This window comes from Vicia villosa, linkage group LG3 (assembly GCF_029867415.1).
Source record: "Vicia villosa cultivar HV-30 ecotype Madison, WI linkage group LG3, Vvil1.0, whole genome shotgun sequence".
Lineage (NCBI taxonomy): Eukaryota > Viridiplantae > Streptophyta > Magnoliopsida > Fabales > Fabaceae > Vicia > Vicia villosa.
In genome coordinates this window covers 63318441-63337567 of record NC_081182.1, presented here as the reverse complement: position 1 = coordinate 63337567, position 19127 = coordinate 63318441, and the positions used below count along the sequence as shown (strand labels likewise).

The window sequence follows — 19127 nt, the reverse complement described above, 5'->3', positions numbered from 1 at the left end:
CAGTAAATCACCACCGCTTCAAACTGAAAATATAGATAAACCTAAATAATAACGAAAACAATAAAAAAAAAAAAAAAAAAAAAGAAAGCTTGTAGATGAAAGAATAAGAAGAGAGCAATACACTGTCACTGGCACATATATTTTTTCACCTTTTAATTACTTTTTATTTAAAAAAAATATTCACTCATGCTTTAATTGTTCTCTTTATATATATAACTTCACTTTACTTTGTTCTGAATTCTTCTTCTTCTGTTTCCTCCTCCTTTCTTCTCTTTCCTCTCCGTTTTTCTCCTCTGTCAGACACAACCATAACAATGGCCGACATTACTCATCCTCCTATGGAACAGCTTCAAGACCTTGAATACTGCATAGACTCTAATCCTCCATGGGGTAATAATCTCTTTCTCTCTCATTTAGGTTTCTCTCTTTTCAACTTTTCATATTCCACACACATGCATAAGCATAAACCACTTTCAAACCTGCTTTCACCATTTCTCATTTCACATTTTTTCTTTTTTCCTTTTTTTATCGTTAGCTTTTTATTTTTATTTATTTTGTAAAAACCATTTTTTTTCTTCTATTTGGGTTGTTACTTATTTACCTCCTGAAGTTTTGTACTGGTTTGTTACTTTGGTTCCGAAAATGGAGACTAAAAGTTCAAATTTTTATTATAACGTTGAGATAATGTGGGACTATAATAAATTTTAAAAACTTGTTTTTTCTTATTTTGTTAATTTTTTTATTTAAAAAATATACGATTTTTTTTAACTATACTAACCTGTCTTGTATTGGTGTAAGCCCTAGGCCAATAGTTTTATTAGAATTTAGTATATTGTATGAAATTACTTATTAATAATAAAAGACTTTTCTTTGTTAAGCTTGTTTTTATAAAGTAAAGCTGGACTATGGAAATGGATATTTTAAGAACAGTTTATAATTTATTCTTTATTTATAAGAATTATTTAAAACATTATGTTTGTATTTATTTTTTCTGGGGTTATTGAACTCTGTGGTAATGTGTTTGAAATGAAGTTGTTTACTGGTGGTAGAAAGGAGTGAAACTGAAGATAATAGTTGGAACTAGGAGAAACTAGTAGGAACTGAAGGATACTATATTTGAAGATTTTTATTAAATGCTGTATACGCAAGTAGTAATTATTAGTACAGTAGAAGAAGTAAAGGCACATTTTTTATGGTGATATGACCCACCATTTAATAATGTTGGGGTCCAACAGTTTAGAATTTTGTGTCTTTCTTCTCTTTCAGGAGGACCCTCTCTGCTATCTGCTATCTTTTATTTTCACTAGAATAAGAGATATTGGGTCCATCTTACATGTCCTTCCCTTGTTTCTAACTCTTGTTACACTAAAAACTAGGCACCTTCACGTTTTTTTTCTTGCTATTCTAGTACTATAGAGTAGTATACAATTACATTACCAACAGGTTTATGTCTAGCGGAAGGACGGGACAAACCAATGTTCGAATCTTGGCCGATGGACGTGCCTAGTGTCCGACAGTGCTTCAATTAAGATTACTTCTGGTGGACAAGTGTATTGTTTATGTTTAGAGAATGCGATATAGATGATTGAGTATTTAGATAGTGGGGAAGTGTAGATTTTTTGTATAACCATATCTATATTTTGTCATTCGTTGTCTACAGCATTTTTCTCCCTTCACTGTGTGAATGATTTGTCTTGCAGCTGAAACTATTCTCTTAGCATTTCAAAATTATATTTTGATGCTTGGCACAAGTGTGATGATACCTTCAATGCTCGTTCCAGCTATGGGAGGAAGTTCTGTAAGTTGAATTTCACCTTCCTTATGTTCTTATATATGTTAAAAAGTTTGCCAACCTTTATCAGCATGATATGTAAATATCATATGTACACTTGTTGCTTTTGTGAGATTCCATTGGTGATGATTTTAATTGTTTGTTGTTTGGATTTTTTGTTGAACCAGGGTGACAAGGCAAGAGTAATACAAACCCTTCTTTTTGTAGCTGGCATTAACACACTTCTCCAAGCACTTTTTGGAACAAGATTACCTGCAGTAGTTGGAGGCTCATTTGCGTATGTAATTCCAGTTGCTTATATTATTGGTGACTCTTCATTGCAACGGATTAATGATCCTCATGAAGTAAGTTTCTTTCATCCTTTCTCATCATTGTTGTGCATATAAGACAACATTAGGATTAACTACGATAAAAGATAAACTATGAATATCATGGATAAACGTCAATAATAATTCTGGTTGGAACATAGGAGGGTTTTAGTTAAGAAATGCAAATAATCGATAAACTAAGAGTTATAATTTACCAACTTTAGATCCAAATTATGATGTGGTAGTAGATGAATTTGTAAGTTTAGAGTACAATGGTTTAATGCAAAATGGCTCTATGTAAATCCCAAATCTTAGAAATATATACTTAATAAGTTTTTTATTTGGTAGGGTATTGAAAGCGATCTTGCCGTGTGATTGGTTTGCAGAGATTTATACATACAATGCGGGCTATACAAGGAGCTTTAATTGTTGCCTCAAGTATTCAAATAATCCTCGGTTATAGCCAAGTTTGGGGGCTTTTTTCAAGGTATTCTATCTCTAGCTGCATCTAACACATTTCTAATTACATTAAAATTATACTTACGCATTTACATACTAATCTCTGCAGATTTTTCAGTCCTCTTGGTATGGCACCTGTAGTAGGATTGGTTGGGTTAGGAATAATTCAAAGAGGTTTTCCAGACGTAAGTGTGGTTTTAAAATCTATTTTATCTATAATCGTTTTAGTAACTTCAAAAAATGATATTTAAGGAGTATATCTTAAATTCGTGTTTTAGTAAAGGGTATTTTCCATATCACAGCTATGCATTTTTTATATTGTTTTCATTCCAGTTAGGGAACTGTGTAGAAATTGGTATACCAATGCTGCTGTTGGTCGTTGGATTGTCGCAAGTAAGTGACACGATGAAATCATAGTGGTTTTTTATCCAATTTATATTTATTTTCTTCAGAGAGACTAATTTGGTGTAAATTGCAGTATCTCAAGCATGTGAGGCCATTTAGAGACATTCCCATCTTTGAACGTTTCCCAGTTTTGGTTTGTGTCACAATTGTTTGGATCTATTCTGTCATCTTGACTGCAAGTGGAGCTTACCGACACAGACCTTCCTTGACACAGCATCATTGTCGCACAGACCGAGCTAATCTGATATCTACTGCTCCATGGTAACTCAGAATAAACAATATCGTTTCGTCTGATTCGTTTAATAACTATGGTGATTTCTCAGGTTTCTTTTTATGCTTATAGGTTCATGTTCCCGTACCCTCTACAGTGGGGTCCTCCAACATTTTCTGCCGGTCATTCATTTGCAATGATGTCTGCTGTTTTAGTCTCAATGGTGGAGGTACCTATTTTTATTTCCTAGTTATCTTATAAGAACTTCTCGTCTCTATTTTAGTGATTTATTTTCAAGCCCGTGTGACTATGTTTTTAGTCAACTGGTGCATATAAGGCAGCATCTCGGTTGGCCATTGCCACTCCACCTCCTGCTTATGTGTTGAGTCGAGGCATCGGTTGGCAGGTAAATTTACTCGAAATGCTAATAACAGTGATATTAATACTAATGATAGTTATCTATGTGCCTGAGAGCCTATCTTATTAATTTTTCATAGGGGATTGGTATCTTGCTTGATGGACTTTATGGAACGGGGACAGGTTCCACTGTTTCTGTGTAAGTTGCTTGTCATTGAAGTTCAATTACAAGTTGCTTGGTCTATATCGATACATTTGTCTTTCTACGATAGCTTGAACATTGTGGCTGGTTGTTATTCCAGGGAAAATGTGGGACTCCTTGGCCTGACTCGAGTTGGAAGTCGCAGAGTTGTTCAGATTTCTGCTGGTTTTATGATATTCTTTGCTACTTTAGGTTGGTATTAATGCTTCAAACACAATCTTCGCTACTAAAAGCAACAATGTTGATCCAATATGGTAGCTGGCAACTAGTGATGAGGAAAAAAAGACTGATTCACAATGATTTTTTTTCTCTGTTATCTGCAGGAAAGTTTGGTGCTGTATTTGCATCTATACCCTTCCCAATATTCGCTGCATTGTACTGCGTTCTATTTGGCCTTGTTGGTATGTTTTCGGCATTTCGAGTAAATTTCATTGTCATACATTGTTAATGTTTCACTATGCACTGATTATCGTAAAATTTACATCACTAATATGTATGCTTCATTGTTTATCAGGTGCTGTTGGAATATCATTTCTTCAGTTTACAAACATGAACTCCATGAGAAACCTTATCATCATTGGCCTCACATTGTTCCTTGGAATATCCGTTCCCCAATTTTTCGATCAATATTGGACTAATTCACGCCATGGCCCCGTTCATACCAACGCCTTATGGGTGTGTTTTCCCTAACACTATACTATTCCTACTCAATTTGTAGACACTTACATTATACTAATATTTATATTGTTTATTTATCTTTGCAGTTCAATGCATTTTTAAACACGATATTCTCGTCACCACCAACAGTAGGATTGATTGTAGCAGTGATCCTCGACAACACTCTTGAAGTTGAAAAATCAAAGAAAGATCGAGGAATGCCGTGGTGGGTGAAGTTTAGAACATTTAGAGGTGATAACAGAAATGAAGAGTTTTATACTTTACCATTCAATCTAAACAAGTTCTTCCCACCTACATGATGATGGTGTAGAGAAATTGAAGAGAGTAGAATAGGTTTTATTTTGGATCTGCACATTCAGGAATTCATGACTAACAAATGCTATTCTTCCTTTAACATCACCCAATTTTTTTTTTGTGGACCATATAAATTTTGGTCCAACAGAGGATTGTAAAAGCATTTGGAACCATGCTTTGTAGATTTCAATAAAATAAAAATTTTCCCTAGTTTATTATTCTTGTGTTGATGGTTATGAGGTTGGTAAAATTTTCCCAAGTAATGAGTACTATCTACACTCAACAATTGTATGTGCAAGTTCTTAACGATAAAGTACAACTAGTTTTGACAACAAATGTTGTGTTGTGTCTAGTAAAGAAGTTGACTTCTTACAACATGACAAATCAAAGTTTAAATTCTAACTAAGAAATCTGTCCATCAAGGTTTTTGGTTTTATGTCATTTTCTATGGCTAATAGTGTCAATAATTACATGTAATTGTAAGTCATAATAAAAAATTTATATTGTCTGATAAATCTAAAAAAAATAAATGATTTAAATAAAGGTTAAGATCAGTTCCTCGTTAACAAGATTCCCTCTCAATTTGATGTAGTTCGAAAATGAGCATCAACTTATTAACTAGAAGTTGGTATGTGAACATAGTAATCTTGGTAAATATATTTACAATTTGAAATTAAGTATTGACGAGTGAAAATGATAGAAGTCAGCCATCTTAGGTGTCACAAATAAAATGACAATCAATTTCAATGTAATATGAATGACAATTGTATTGTCAACATAAAAAAAGACAAAAGTTATGTTTGAGAAAATCAAAGCTTAGTCAAAAGTCCATGAGGCCAAATTATTATAGTTCAAGCACTAGACATGGTGGGACTTATAATATGAAATTTAATGACTCGGGTTTGTTTTTTACTTTCTCATGAGATCAACGTAGAATAAAATATGTATTCACCAGATATATTGTCGAGTGTCAGAACATAATTATAGGTTTTTTTAATAACCTTTTAAAAATATTATGTTGCAAAAAAGTTGATGTGTCTGTTATTTACACTATGTGATTGAAACAATGTGTTTAATCCACCCATAAAATCAAATGACTGATCTAGATGAATTAGAATGTGTGTTAAGATCTTTATTGAAGTATAAGAGAGTGATAGATATTTGAATAAATCGTGTGTTAAAAAGCACTACGGAGACAATATTATATATAGAGAGTGATTTACAGCTAATTATATGCTATAGTCGATGTGAGACTTTTCTAAATACAAATATCCTTAACACTCCCCCTCAAGCTGGATCATATATGTCATATGAGCCGAGATTGTTACAAATGTAATCCACTCGAGAACCTCTAAGAGACTTTGTAAACATATCAGTCAATTGGTCTTCAAATTTGCCGAAATCTGCAGTGATACAAGTCATAATAGTGGACTACAAGGAAAAAGCGGAAAAAATTACAATTTTGTGGTACAATTGACTTTTCGGTTAAACAACTAACTATCAGTCAACTTTCAACCACCGACTCAGTTTTTATCCATAATTTCTCCTAGACCTATTCCATATTGATTTGACAAAGTACTCATCACCATTCATGAGGAAATGACTTATGTCATGGTTATGCTACATGTAGATTTCCAACAAAAATCAACTTCCATCAAGCCTTCTTTCAATGCCTCTGTCTCCACTTTCCGACATCGGTGGTGTTCAAGTTGCTACAAGGAAAAAGGCACATCAAATAATCAACAAGTATCATGAATCAAAGTCATTCAAAAGTTGCTCGAAAGTCAAGGAAAAATTCTGCATTTATGCATTAAACTCAAGACATGGTTTCCTCTACTTTCAAGGCAATGCTATCTATGCAAAATTCAGAATTTGATCATCATGGTTTGCACCATCTAATAGTATTTATTTTTAACAAGAAAACACTTCTCAAAAGCACCCAAAGACATGGTTTAATCCATAAAAATTTAAGGCAAAAAGTGAGGAATTTAAAGGCAAATTCAAAGCAATTTCAAGTTACAAGGATATGACAATTAGTCTTACATTGAGACTTGATACTTATGCTAAACTCCAACATGTCTCGCCTCTAACTTTCCTTAACTACCTATTTATTCCCAAACTCGTGCATTTACCCATATTCTCTTAACTCTCTTAACTAACTTCAATTTTCTTAAAGTTTCCAAACTAACACAAAATCAAACCAATTTCCCACCAATTTTCATTCAATCTCAAGCGTTCTTAACTTTTCATACTACGGCTACGGTTGAAGATCTGCAACTAAGTCTCTAATGAATTTTCAACCATTGATAAGAGTTCTATTTGGATCACAATCTAAAGGCTCACAACCAATCGCAAAAACTATATATACATGCATTTTTTCACAATTTTGGGACTTAACCATTCTAACCTAAACCATTACTAACTATTTTTTAGTTTTAATCACCATTTTCATACTTTTATTTTTCTTCACACTCTCTTCATTTCACACTACTTTCTTCATCCCTAACCATTACTAAAGTTCATCACCATCACCATCACCATCTAGAATTTTAAATGGAAATTCTAGATTGGTGGAACTAAATCTCCATCCAAAGTTCAACAATTCCAAGAAAATCTATCAATTTCAATTCCAACAAGTTCAATATTCAATTTTCACCAATTCAACATTCAAGCTTCATCACATTAATCAATTTCTACCAATTCAAGATCTAAGCATTTGTCAATTTTCTACCATCTTCCAAATTTATGTTCATACTATCATCAAGCAAATGATTATTTGGAAGCATAATAAAAGTATTACCTCTTGAAAATTTTCGGGTTTCTCTTTGTTAATTTTGTCGGCAAAATTTCGACACTGGCCGGAGTAAATCTTTCCGTCGGTAAGCCTTGAACCCTTTTCATTCCATACCATTGATCATGATCTTGCTTGTGTGAATGTCTTTAGTTGAATTTTAGTTGAATGTGTGTTGGTTGATTAAGTTAAGCTACTATCCCAATAAGTGGTTATTAGAAAGAAAAAAAATTAGAATAGAGAAAATTCATATTAAAATAGCATGAAAATTGACATAGTATATCAATTTGCATTTAATATAACAATAGGTTGTATATAGTATAGCAACAATTTTGGTTTAGGTGCAATGTACAACAACTAGTCAAAATAAGCCCTTTTACACTAATAAGCACTTTTCCATTCAGCGCAAAAAATAACTTTTCTTTAAGCTCAAGAACAAATTTCATATTCTAGCATTTCATTCAAATTTAATTCACATGATAGCATTGCATTGGCATCACAATAATAGCTTCTACAAAAAATAATTTTTTTTCACCAAAAACCTATTTTTGACATAAAACCTCCATTTTTGAAATTTCAAAATTAAGTAAATCATAAAAACAATAAAAACTAAACATAGCTTCATGCAACCCATAAAAATCGAGTTAGAAACACTTTTGTTTCATCAATTTTGAGTAATATTTAATGTTTTTTCACCTATCCTCCAGAAACCCATTCATAAAGTTGAGTTGGAAAGCATGAAGGAAGAAAATGAAAAAAAATGTGGATTTTTTTATTTTGTTTTTTAAATTTAATTTCGGATTTTTTTTATTTGTTATTTTCGTTTTTCTAGCTTTTTTTCCACTTTTTTTTAGCATTTTCCCATTTCCTTTCAGCCCAATTCTGCATTCTAGCTTAAGCCCAATTTTTTTTTTAATTTCTGGATTATTAAGTAACAATAAAATTTTGACTGGGCTTATATTATTGGGCCAGTAACAAGACTGTTTTCTGCATCAATTTTTCAGCTTTGCACTTCTATTTCATTTAATTGAGTGCTTTAATTTTCTATCATTCTTTTAGATTTCTTTGGTGCATAAATAATAATAAAAACACATTCTAATGTCACAAGTAAACCTATAATTTTCCTTCTCCTTTAAAAAAATTTAGTTTAATCAATTAAATTTCATAAACTTGATTAATTAAATTAAAATAGTATTTTAGACCATAAACCAAAAAACAATGCATGTTCCCTTAGTTTTTGCCATTCAAAAAACTCTAAAAAGAATATTTGCGTGACAACATTTAGGACAAATTTTCTTTTTTATTTTTATTCATTTTTGATTATGTCCATGAAAACAAAACAAAATTCTTTTTCTTAAACAAATTCAAAATACATTAAAAAATATGATACATTTTGTACGTCATGAACCTTAAGTAGATGGAGAGAGGTGAGCGGGAGCATTTCTTAACTCATCTTAGAGTGTCTTTGAATATGAGACGCTTGACCCAATTCTTCAAATTATTCGCCTCCATTTCATAGTCTTTAGTACTATACATATCAAAAACAACTTTCGTAATTAACAAACGAAAAAGGAGTTGGTGGTGTATTACTTCCCGACCCCGCATGTCTAGATACCCGCAACCTTGGGGGACCATCTACCATGTGTCTCCTACAATTAATTTTCAACCAATCAAATGAGACATCTTGCCTTAGGGCTTTTTTTAACTTTAAACCTTTTTGAAAAGGCGTGTTATTTCCGTTCTACCGCAATACAGGTAACGCATAAGTCTCCACACAACGAGCAGCTACACTTCGACGCTAGAATGTGAATGTTAACATCGTCCACTAAAAGCAACCAACAAACAACCTTTTTCTACCCCACGAAATACGACGCTCTGATTTTTTTATTGCACTATGGAGATACGTAGGCATGAGGTTTCACACCCGAGATGAGCTCACTAATTTAAAACCTTATTTTCCCCTTTAATTAAATCCAATAACCATATAGCAAGTAACCTTTAAATAACAACACCCTTACACGCAAAACAAACATAATAGTTCTCGTTGAGTACAACAGATGTAAGGGGTGCTAATACCTTCTCCTTGCATAATTGACTCCCGAACCCGAATTTGGTTGCGGGACCATTTTCTTTCACTTTTAGGGGTTTTCTCGATATTTTCTCTTTCCTTTGGAATAAATAAAGTTCGGTGACGACTCTGTGATTTTTTCGCGGCGCGACACTAAGAATTCAAATGTCTGCATCCCAATGACTATCACAAGAAGCATTTTGAAACTATCTCACAGTGCTCACCGCAAGTGTAATATATGATCTAGTGATTGTAAGATAGTTGATCTACCCATAAGTCGTCGATATCTTCCTGTGTCTTTCAATGACTCCACTTGACCCATAAGAAGTTAGACATTGGGATCCATAGGAGTAACAATAGGACGACAATCATGCATACCAGTTTCACTGAGAATGTCAAATGTATACTTGCGTTGATTGACTGCAATGCCTGATAAGGATTGGACAACTTCAATGCCTAAGAAGTATCTGAGTGGACCCAAGTCTTTTGTTTTATTTTTTTTTGAAAAGATGAGTTTTGAGACGTTGTATACCTTATGTATAGTCTCCAGTGATAACAATGTCATCCACATGGACCGCGAGAAAAATGTGTCGACCGGTGGAGGTATGAAGGAAGAAAACAAAGTGACCCGCTTCACATACGGGGGTGGTGTTCCAAAAAGTTGTTGGAATCAATCGCGACAACGGAAGTATGGTGGTGACTAGAAGGAGTCACCCAAAAAAATTTCTCATTAGAAAAAAGTGGGTCAACCGGGTAAAATACAACGAACAGTTGAATCTCAACAAGCTCTGATATCATATTAAAGTATAAGAGAGTGAAAGATATTTGAATAAATCGTGTGTTTAAAAAGCACTACGGTGATTATATTATATATAGAAAAATTTACAACTAATTACATGCTATAGTCGAGACTTTTCGATACACAAATATTCTTAACAATCTTAATTTGTTATCAAATTTTGAAAAACAATCTTGTCATATGGTATAAATAACAAAGAAATTCATTTTTTAGTAATAAATTTACTTAAGCTTAAATGCACTTTTGGTCCATCTAGTTTGATGATTTTGAATTTTTAGTCTTTCATTTTAAAAACCATTTTTTTGATTCTTCAACTTTAATTATTTAAAATTTTATTAGTACCCTCTAATTTTGCATACGTATCATTGATAATTAGGATAAAAATAGTGGAATTGATGAGGGGATACTTTATTATTTATTTCACTTTTTTTTTAACATATTTAATTAATAATTAATCATTTTTATTAAGTTTTGTTTATATAATTTAAAATGGTGAAAATAAAATTCTAAAATTGATGTTGAGGTTGATGTTTCTTGAACCATTTGCATAGTAAAAGACTCCATTGCAAGTTCAACATCGATTAAATTGTAATTAGTTTTAGTGTTTATATAGATAGGCTGACATTTACTTTGTGAATTGAGTATTGGGTTATTGGTCCAATGAAATGAGCTTGGTATCATAATTTTATTTTAGTAGTTTTAATTATAAATTATTTAAAAAAATTAATTAAAATGGTTAATTGTTTATTAAAATTAATTAAAATAAAATTATTAATTAAATATGTAAAAGAAAATATAAATAATAAATAATAAAGTATTTCCCTCATCAATTCTACGCCATTAAAAAAATAATTTTTATATCTTAATTATCAAAGACGCGCAATTAAAATTGAAGAGGGGCCAACAAAATCACAAATGATGTAAAGTTGAGGGATAAAAATTTAATTTTTAAAATGATTGTAATGTAAAAAAAAGAAGCTTTTTCACCTCGATTTTTAACAAAACCGAGGGGATAATTTTGTGTTATAGTTGAGGATATTGATTATTGTCCTTAAACAAATTCTTGTCGTCCATTTCATGACTATCAATGTTTAAGACACTACCATTAGTGATTCACGTGAAACATAAAAAACTTACATTATAAAAGCATTATGAATATCACAAATTGATAATGAAACATCATGAAGTGCTTGAAAATATATACATCCCCCACTTTATGATTTGCTAGAGTATTTGCCATGGAAAGTTTTTTATGATGGATTGCAAGAGCAGAAAATTATTTGGGTTTAAGGTTTGTGTTCTTAAATATTTATTTGAGCAGAGAATCATTTATTTATCTAACCTGTTTTTTGTTTATATCAGAAATAAATTCAAGAAAAAGCAATAGAAAATATATTTGCACCCAACACTTAATCTTACCCGGAATATTAAGGAATTGAAGATCCAACATATAATCTTTTGGACAATTCTGGAAAAACATTGTAGTTTGTAAAAAAAATTATTTTATTAATTTTCTGTGTAAATAATGTAACAAGTTTTAATTTTTGAAAAAACAATCTAAATTACCCATCTGTTTTATTGATAGCTGAGATATATGAGGCGCTAGTAATGTAAACAATAAAAGTGCAGATGATGGGGTTCGAACCCATGTGCAAATAAATTTATCCCTTGGTGTTTTAAAAACCGAGGTGTTAGGTCGTTACTTTTCATGACACTCTTTGTTACCTCGCTTCTTTAGCTGGTGTAAAAATGCATTTCGCGTCCGAGGTTAAAAGCGCTTTTTGTAGTAGTGAATAGGTATTAAAAGAACACAGTCAACAACTTGCAACTTAAATAGGAAAGTCTCAAATTCATGTTTACTTGGAGAAGCCTGGATTGGATTCTACTTATCAAAACTATGATGACTTTAATGTTCTTCAGTGGTGGAAGGAGAATATGTATCAGCTTAAAGAATTATCTTTCATGACTCATAATTTTTTAGGGATTCTTTTGACTAGTGTTGCATCTGAATCGACTTTTAGCATCGATTTTATAATTCTTAACAAGTATAGAAGTCGTTATTATTGGAAAATATGGAGGATTTGATTTGCACTCGCAATTGGTTTCACAGTTTTAATAGTTCAGGTATGTAATCATATTTAATCATGATTTTTAATTGATTTATTTCATTTATATGTGCTCTGTTTGCCTACATATAATATATGGTTGTGACATTTTTTTTTTGCATTTTTTTATGTAAGTGTAGTGGATGATGATGAGGAGAGGAATGGTGGAAGGTTCTAGTCAATTTCTACGAAATCAACTAAAGCTTTATATGTTTATGACATAGATGATGATTGATGAAGTGTTTGTCATGGAAATTTTGATATTAGTTTTTTTGCTGTTGGTTCTTGGTTGTCTTTGTTTAGCTTTGTACTAGTTTATTTTGCTGATTTGTGTCTTTGGATCTCCTTAACTAGGTTGTGCTTGTTGGTTTTTTGGTATCGTGGTGTTAATGTCATAGCATGGTTAAACCAAGGGGGTTATTTTGATGTTTTATTTTGTTTGTTTTCGATTTTCGGTGTCATAGTTATGTTATTTTGTTTATGTTAAAGAATATGACATTAACATTAAGGCTTGTTGAAATTCTATTATGCATTGTTAAAAAAATATTTTGTCGACCTCTTTGGTAATGACTAAATTTTTTATAAATTTTGTAGTAAATCAAACAGTAAAAAAAAGTTTGGCAAATAGGTCATCTCATTGGTAAATAGGGCGGAATTGACTTTCGAACTCGAAAGCCTAGGTTGGCCCTGTTGGGAAAATAAAAAACATAGAGAAAAAAGAGGAACACAATAGCAACACAATAAAATAATGTGGAAACTCCAAAACTGGATAAAAAACCACGGTCGTTGTCAAATGACAACCAGAGAATAATAATATGTGAAAATTTCTACAACATATAATATACCCTCAACTAACCCAGACCCACACTACACTCACATCCTTCAAAATAAATATTTAACTACATATCACAACACTCTAATACAAGAGTGTAAGAGAATAAAGAAAGTCAAATACAAGCTTAAAGTGCTTTTGACTGGTGCATCTTATAACGAAGAACTTGAATCCTATATATAGCCTTGAATTCTCTATCATGAAGAATATATTACACTTGAAGATAAACCAGTTCAAAATTTCACATTGTCATCACTGACAATAATATACTTTATTATGAAGAATAAATTTCACTTGATGCTAAATCACTCCAAGAATTTTCACATGCTGAAAACCAAGTTGAAACTTTATGGTGCAACTTTCATGTTGGTAGAAAACTCTTCAACCATCAACATATTCTTGCACCTTGTGTAATCTTGTTTTATCAACACATATTTGACTTAAACTTTCCACATGTCATAAACAATTATTTCATCAATTTTCTCTAATCCAAAAAGTGTACGGCAGAACTTTTGACTGCAGCTTAACAACTATTTCTCAATACTACCATTCTTTTCTTAAGTGGAAAATCAAACAAAGTTGCAACCACAGAGCATACTAAGAACTCCTATCCCCAGATCGAACCAAAAGCTCTGATATTAGTTGTTGGGAAAATAACACACAGAAAAAAAGAGGAACTCAATAACAACACAAGAAAATAACTTGGAAACTCCAAAACCGGAGAAAAAATCACGACCATTGTTAAATGACAACCAGAGAATAACACTCTGTGAAACTTATTACAACATATAATATACCCTTAACTAACCCAGACCCCTAGTACACTAACACCCTCCAAAACAAATATTTAATTACATCTCATAACACTCTAATACAAGAGCATAAGAGAACAAATAAAGTCAAATACAAGCTTAAAGTACTTTTATATAGCCTTGAATTCTCTCATCCATCACTAAACTAAGCAACGTGGGACTTAGAAAAACTTTAATCCTATATATAGCCTTGGACTCCCTTTTCCTTCACAAAACTAAGCAATAGGGAACTTCTTCAACATGTATGTTTTCAATCAACTCCAACAATCTACACCTTGATTGAAAATAATACAATAACTTTTATTGTCTTCACCGACAATCATACTCTACCATAAAGAGTATCAACATGTATATTTTCAACCAATCTCAAAAGACCCGCCCCATTTTTGGAGGACTTAAACAGAGTGGGTCTAGACGGGTCGGCTAACCCGCTTTGCTACCATTATTAGTAATTAAGTGATCTTATACAAACGACTTAGATTTTTTTTATAGAAATCTATCTCATTCATTAGATGAAAAAGAGATAGTACAAACATAGAGAAAGAAAATATGTTAGGGCATTTCTCATCCACACATTAACAACAACAGTAATATTTAAGACTAACAAGCTAAGAACATCGAAAAGTTTTGAGAGGTTAGAAACCAAAAGGAAGGTACCAATCTAAAACTTTAATCTAATCAACCAATCAAAGTTCTTCTGCAAGAGACAAGTGATTTTTGGAACCCCAATCTTTAAATCTATCCAATTACAGATCATATCTTTAGCTTTGGCACTAGCTTTATCACGCTTAAATCGATTATTCAGGTTCACAATATTGACTAATCTCACAAATTGTGGATGAAACAATTGTTGACTGAAAAGAGAAGTTTGATTTGCCACATTCCTAGTAAGATTCTTACTCAAAAACACATTTCCTTCATCCAAGTTTCTTTGAGACATTTCATCAAATACCTTGAGCACAAACTTAAAACAACCTAAGCCTAATAACAACACACCCAACAGAACAAACCAAGCAAGAAAAAATAGAACCCACAATAAAACAAGCACAATAAAATAAACTATTACATGAAAACACACACACACACATGAACACATAAACTCTAGGCTTCCTTATCTTCCGGTGGTGCGGCTCCGGTGGGAGTTGTTTTCCATGTCGACACCACTCTGGGCCATCGATTGGGGGAGGAACCTCCATTGATGAGGGGATGACCACCATAATGGTGGTGAATAGCTCCGATGATGGAGGAGGAGCCCCTACAAGGAGGGAGGTGACACCCATCAAAAGAGGAGAACCCTAAATTTAGAGAAAGGGGAAAACTTCTCTCTCTAAACATTTTATTGTTTGTGTTAATATTAACAACTTAGATTAAATACTGCACGTAAATGTGATTTTTTTTACCATCAAATAATTGTGGTTCATCTTTACCGAATTAGATTGCCCACAATTATTGTGCGCTATTATATTATAATAGATTTCGGTGATCCAATCATAAATCAACTATAAAGATTATTGAGAATTGATTTTATGAAATTGTAATATTAACCGAGGGATTTCAAATCAATGTTTGAGATCTAATATTGCATGTAGCTTTGGCCTTTTTCTACAACAGGGGATCTTAGTCCGACTATACTTAATTGAATTACACACAAGAATTTCAATTGTTCGATCAAAAATGGATGATTAAGATTGTTTAGTACTGATTTTATGAAGATGTAAAACAAATCAACCTATCTAAAATTAATGATTTAGATTTAGTACTACATGTAATTTGGGGATTTTTCAACCGCAGATTTTGTATAGTGTTATACTGTTTCAATTATGCATATCAAGCATCCTTCAATATTAGAAATGACTCGGTTGCCATTTTTTTTGAATATTCTAATTTGATAAAGTCATAATTTTTGCCAACTTGTTATGAATCATGATTTCATAGAAATAAACAAATGTCAATTTTGGACTCATCTGCAAAACAATAATTTAGATGCCAAAAAGAAAAATTCTAACCAATCAGTTATAGCAGTCAATAAAAAAATCAGCTAATCATTCACTGACACAAACATGAACAAATGTCTACAAAGAGCAAAATTACAAAAACAACACCATTAAAATAATTAAGCACGTAAAATCTTGAGTAAGGAATTAAATCTCACATTATAACAGTAATAATTTAAATATAAAAAGATCTATCACAAGTATTATGTAACTCTCTCCAATAAAGAGAATATGAGATGATAAAGAAGGGATTAATAATTTAAAGAATCTCCAACAACATGGATCGTGCTTCGGTTTTGTTCTCTATCACTTTTCTCTCATACTTTATTTTCTATCACTTGGGAGATGAGTCCAATTGAAGTTTCAGCGTGGTGTGTTTTTCTGTTTTAGATGCTCGTTGCTCAAGCTGCTTTCGCCCATGTGAGAGACACGTAATAGTTTGTGTCAATTATTATTGGATAATAATAATCATTGTATAACTACAGTGCACATCTATAAATTCAAATTGCTTAGTACTAGTAGTATTTATCTGCATAGGTTAGTTAATTAGCGGCAATATTCTTGGCGTCTAGTATAAAGCTTTTTATTACTCCATCAGTTTCAAAACGAGGCGTAGTATAAAGCTTTTTATTACTCCATTAATTTCAAAATGAGTGTCATTTAAAATTTTTGTTCACATATTAAAAAATACAATATTGACATCATAAGACATAGCACTTTTACTAAATTAATCCTATTAATATGTTAGAAATAATGTACAGACTCATAATTAAATGACACAATAAAAAAAATAATAATCATTGCTATATTGAAAAGTGAGAATGACTCAATTTAAAAAGGATGGAGTATATTAAAAATATAAAGAAAAGGTAGAAAGAGGTGGTTGATCCGAAGCTGGAAATGGCCAAGGCCTAGTATATAATTGAGTGGAATTTCTTTTTAGCTCTTTGAATTTCATGGTTCTTCCAACTAATATGACTAATACTATAATGAAATGAGTCCGGATTGTTTTGTTTTCGATTCTAATTTATGGTACCTCTTATAGTATTAGGTATGGAGATCCTTTATCGTCGTACCTTTTTAATCTTTATGCTGAAATTTTTTCAAAATTTTTTCTTAAAAAGTCATTACGATAAAAAAATTAATGGGATTAAAAATTTTAGAAATGCCACAGTTTGTTATTCTCTATGGATGATCCAAAATATTGACAAATCAAAAGTTGTAATTAGCACTCTTAGACTACCGCGACTTATCTGGAGGGGATGAATAGATCCCCAAGCTAAAATAGTAAATTAAAATGTTACGTATTAGAAAAATTTATTTGAAAAGGTGCAAGCGGAACGTTTTAATCTAGATTGATAAAAATAGTCTAAACGAACTTAGTTATTGAAAGTGGGATATGCGCAAGCCATATGGAATTAATACAATTGTAAAAACATTAACACGGTCATTTCTCAATCTATTGTTTACCACAAATCACAATGGTTACCTATTTCCAATAAATTTTAAGCATTTTGTCGAACACTTGTTGCGCGTTCGGCTTTTCCGAATTTTTCTTTGAGTTGTGTTGATATGAAAACCACTTTTAATCCAAATGATTATAAGTTAATAAACACACAACTTTAACAAAACAATTACACATAAATTCTTACGAGTCGATCGATCAAACAGTGTTATTTAACAAATTACATAATGAAAAAGTAAAAGCGAGTAAAGAGATAAGAGAGAGATCGGCACAAGGACTTGTTTAGGCAGTTCCCCACTTTGTTCTCGCGTGTGGGTAAGGCTGCCCCTAATTCCAATTTGGAATTAAGATAATTTCTTACTATGCAAAAAGTTGATTACTAGAGAAGTGTTCGGAAAGCAACCCACAAACCCAACTGTTTGATGTTGATTCAACCCCTTCTTTTCTTTTGATCTTGAACAAGACCAAGACACAATAGCTATCAGACTATGCGACTATCGCTACTCCTTTTAGTTATTTATCTATAAAGATTTCACACACGACCAATTGTACCTATTGCAACACAAGACTCCCAATTTAATTTAGGGTTAATAGTAGTTTACCCACTGTAATATGAGCGTGTTTCAGTTTACCCCTCCATCGTTGCCAAAGGCAGGTTTTGGCAACGATTTTTTTGAAAAAACCGTTGCCAAAAGGTAGGGAGGGGGAAAGCAAAATTTGCTAACATTACAGGGGGTGAATTACTATTAACCCTTTAATTTATCGTTCTCACGCTACTCTTTTGCGTGATTTATCTACAGAGATTTCACTAGGCTGCGATTCCTTCTTGGTCTGTCTTGTACAAAAACCCCAAATCTACCAAATATTTTGGCAAAAGAAGGAAATTCGTAATTAAAAAAATTAAAGAAAGTGACTCAAGAAACAGTATGTATCGGCCTGTTTGATGCATATGCCGACACATGGTATTGAAAGTAACGGCATGTGCCAACCTGAAGAAGTCTATGTGTCGGCCTAAACAAAACAGAAACTACAACCTTATTTGAGCACTTACATGAGCTGACCTGTTTGACGTATGTGTCGACACAAAAAATAATTTATTTTAGTATGTGTCTACCTGTAATATACATGTGTCGACCCAAATGAAACAAAGGTTACAAACTTTATTATTGAATTGTATGTGCCAACTTGAACAGTGGATGTAGGGGTGTTCAAAACCAACCCAACCCAATAGAAAACCGCAAACCAAACTGAAACCGCAAAAAACCATATTTGTTTCGGATTTGTTTGGGTAATCTTTTAACAAAACTGCACGATTAGGTTCGGTTTGCGGTTTATATTTTGTAAACTGAATCAAACTGCATTATGTTACAACCCAACTCTTACTTAACTCACATCCAACCCAAACTTAAACCTATTATACCTTAGCCTTATGATTACGAACAATTTTCTCATCCTTACACATATGATTTCAGTTCCGATCATCTCAAATCTCTAATAGTATTATCGTACCTTCTTTACCACATACATATTCCCTCTTCTTCTCTAATATCTACTC

General features: G+C 32.1%; 1 protein-coding gene and 1 long non-coding RNA gene across 2 annotated transcripts; one reads left to right on the top strand and one right to left on the bottom strand.

Moving 5' to 3' along the window:
- Positions 1–202: 202 nt before the first annotated feature.
- LOC131661673 (nucleobase-ascorbate transporter 1) lies at positions 203–4921 on the top strand. The gene is made up of 14 exons (XM_058931281.1): positions 203–390; positions 1701–1798; positions 1960–2136; positions 2487–2587; positions 2669–2744; positions 2893–2952; positions 3038–3225; positions 3308–3404; positions 3495–3581; positions 3673–3731; positions 3835–3926; positions 4058–4135; positions 4249–4409; positions 4499–4921. The coding sequence occupies exons 1-14, from the start codon at positions 315–317 to the stop codon at positions 4709–4711; spliced, it is 1563 nt and encodes a 520-aa protein (XP_058787264.1). The 5' UTR covers positions 203–314; the 3' UTR covers positions 4712–4921.
- A 960-nt stretch (positions 4922–5881) lies between these two features.
- Positions 5882–7914, bottom strand: LOC131661675 (uncharacterized). The gene is made up of 2 exons (XR_009301219.1): positions 7507–7914; positions 5882–6418 (listed from the first exon to the last, which is right to left on the bottom strand). It is a non-coding gene; the product is annotated as an uncharacterized LOC131661675 (long non-coding RNA).
- Positions 7915–19127: the final 11213 nt, after the last annotated feature.

What these genes read in the sequence shown, in the direction of transcription:
- LOC131661673 (XM_058931281.1), top strand. Translation starts at nt 315, where the DNA reads ATGGCCGACATTACTCATCCTCCTATGGAACAGCTTCAAGACCTTGAA. An exon ending in TTTTAGTCTCAATGGTGGAG is followed by an intron (nt 3,405 to 3,494) that starts GTACCTATTTTT and finishes CTATGTTTTTAG; the next exon opens with TCAACTGGTGCATATAAGGC. An exon ending in ACAGGTTCCACTGTTTCTGT is followed by an intron (nt 3,732 to 3,834) that starts GTAAGTTGCTTG and finishes TTGTTATTCCAG; the next exon opens with GGAAAATGTGGGACTCCTTG.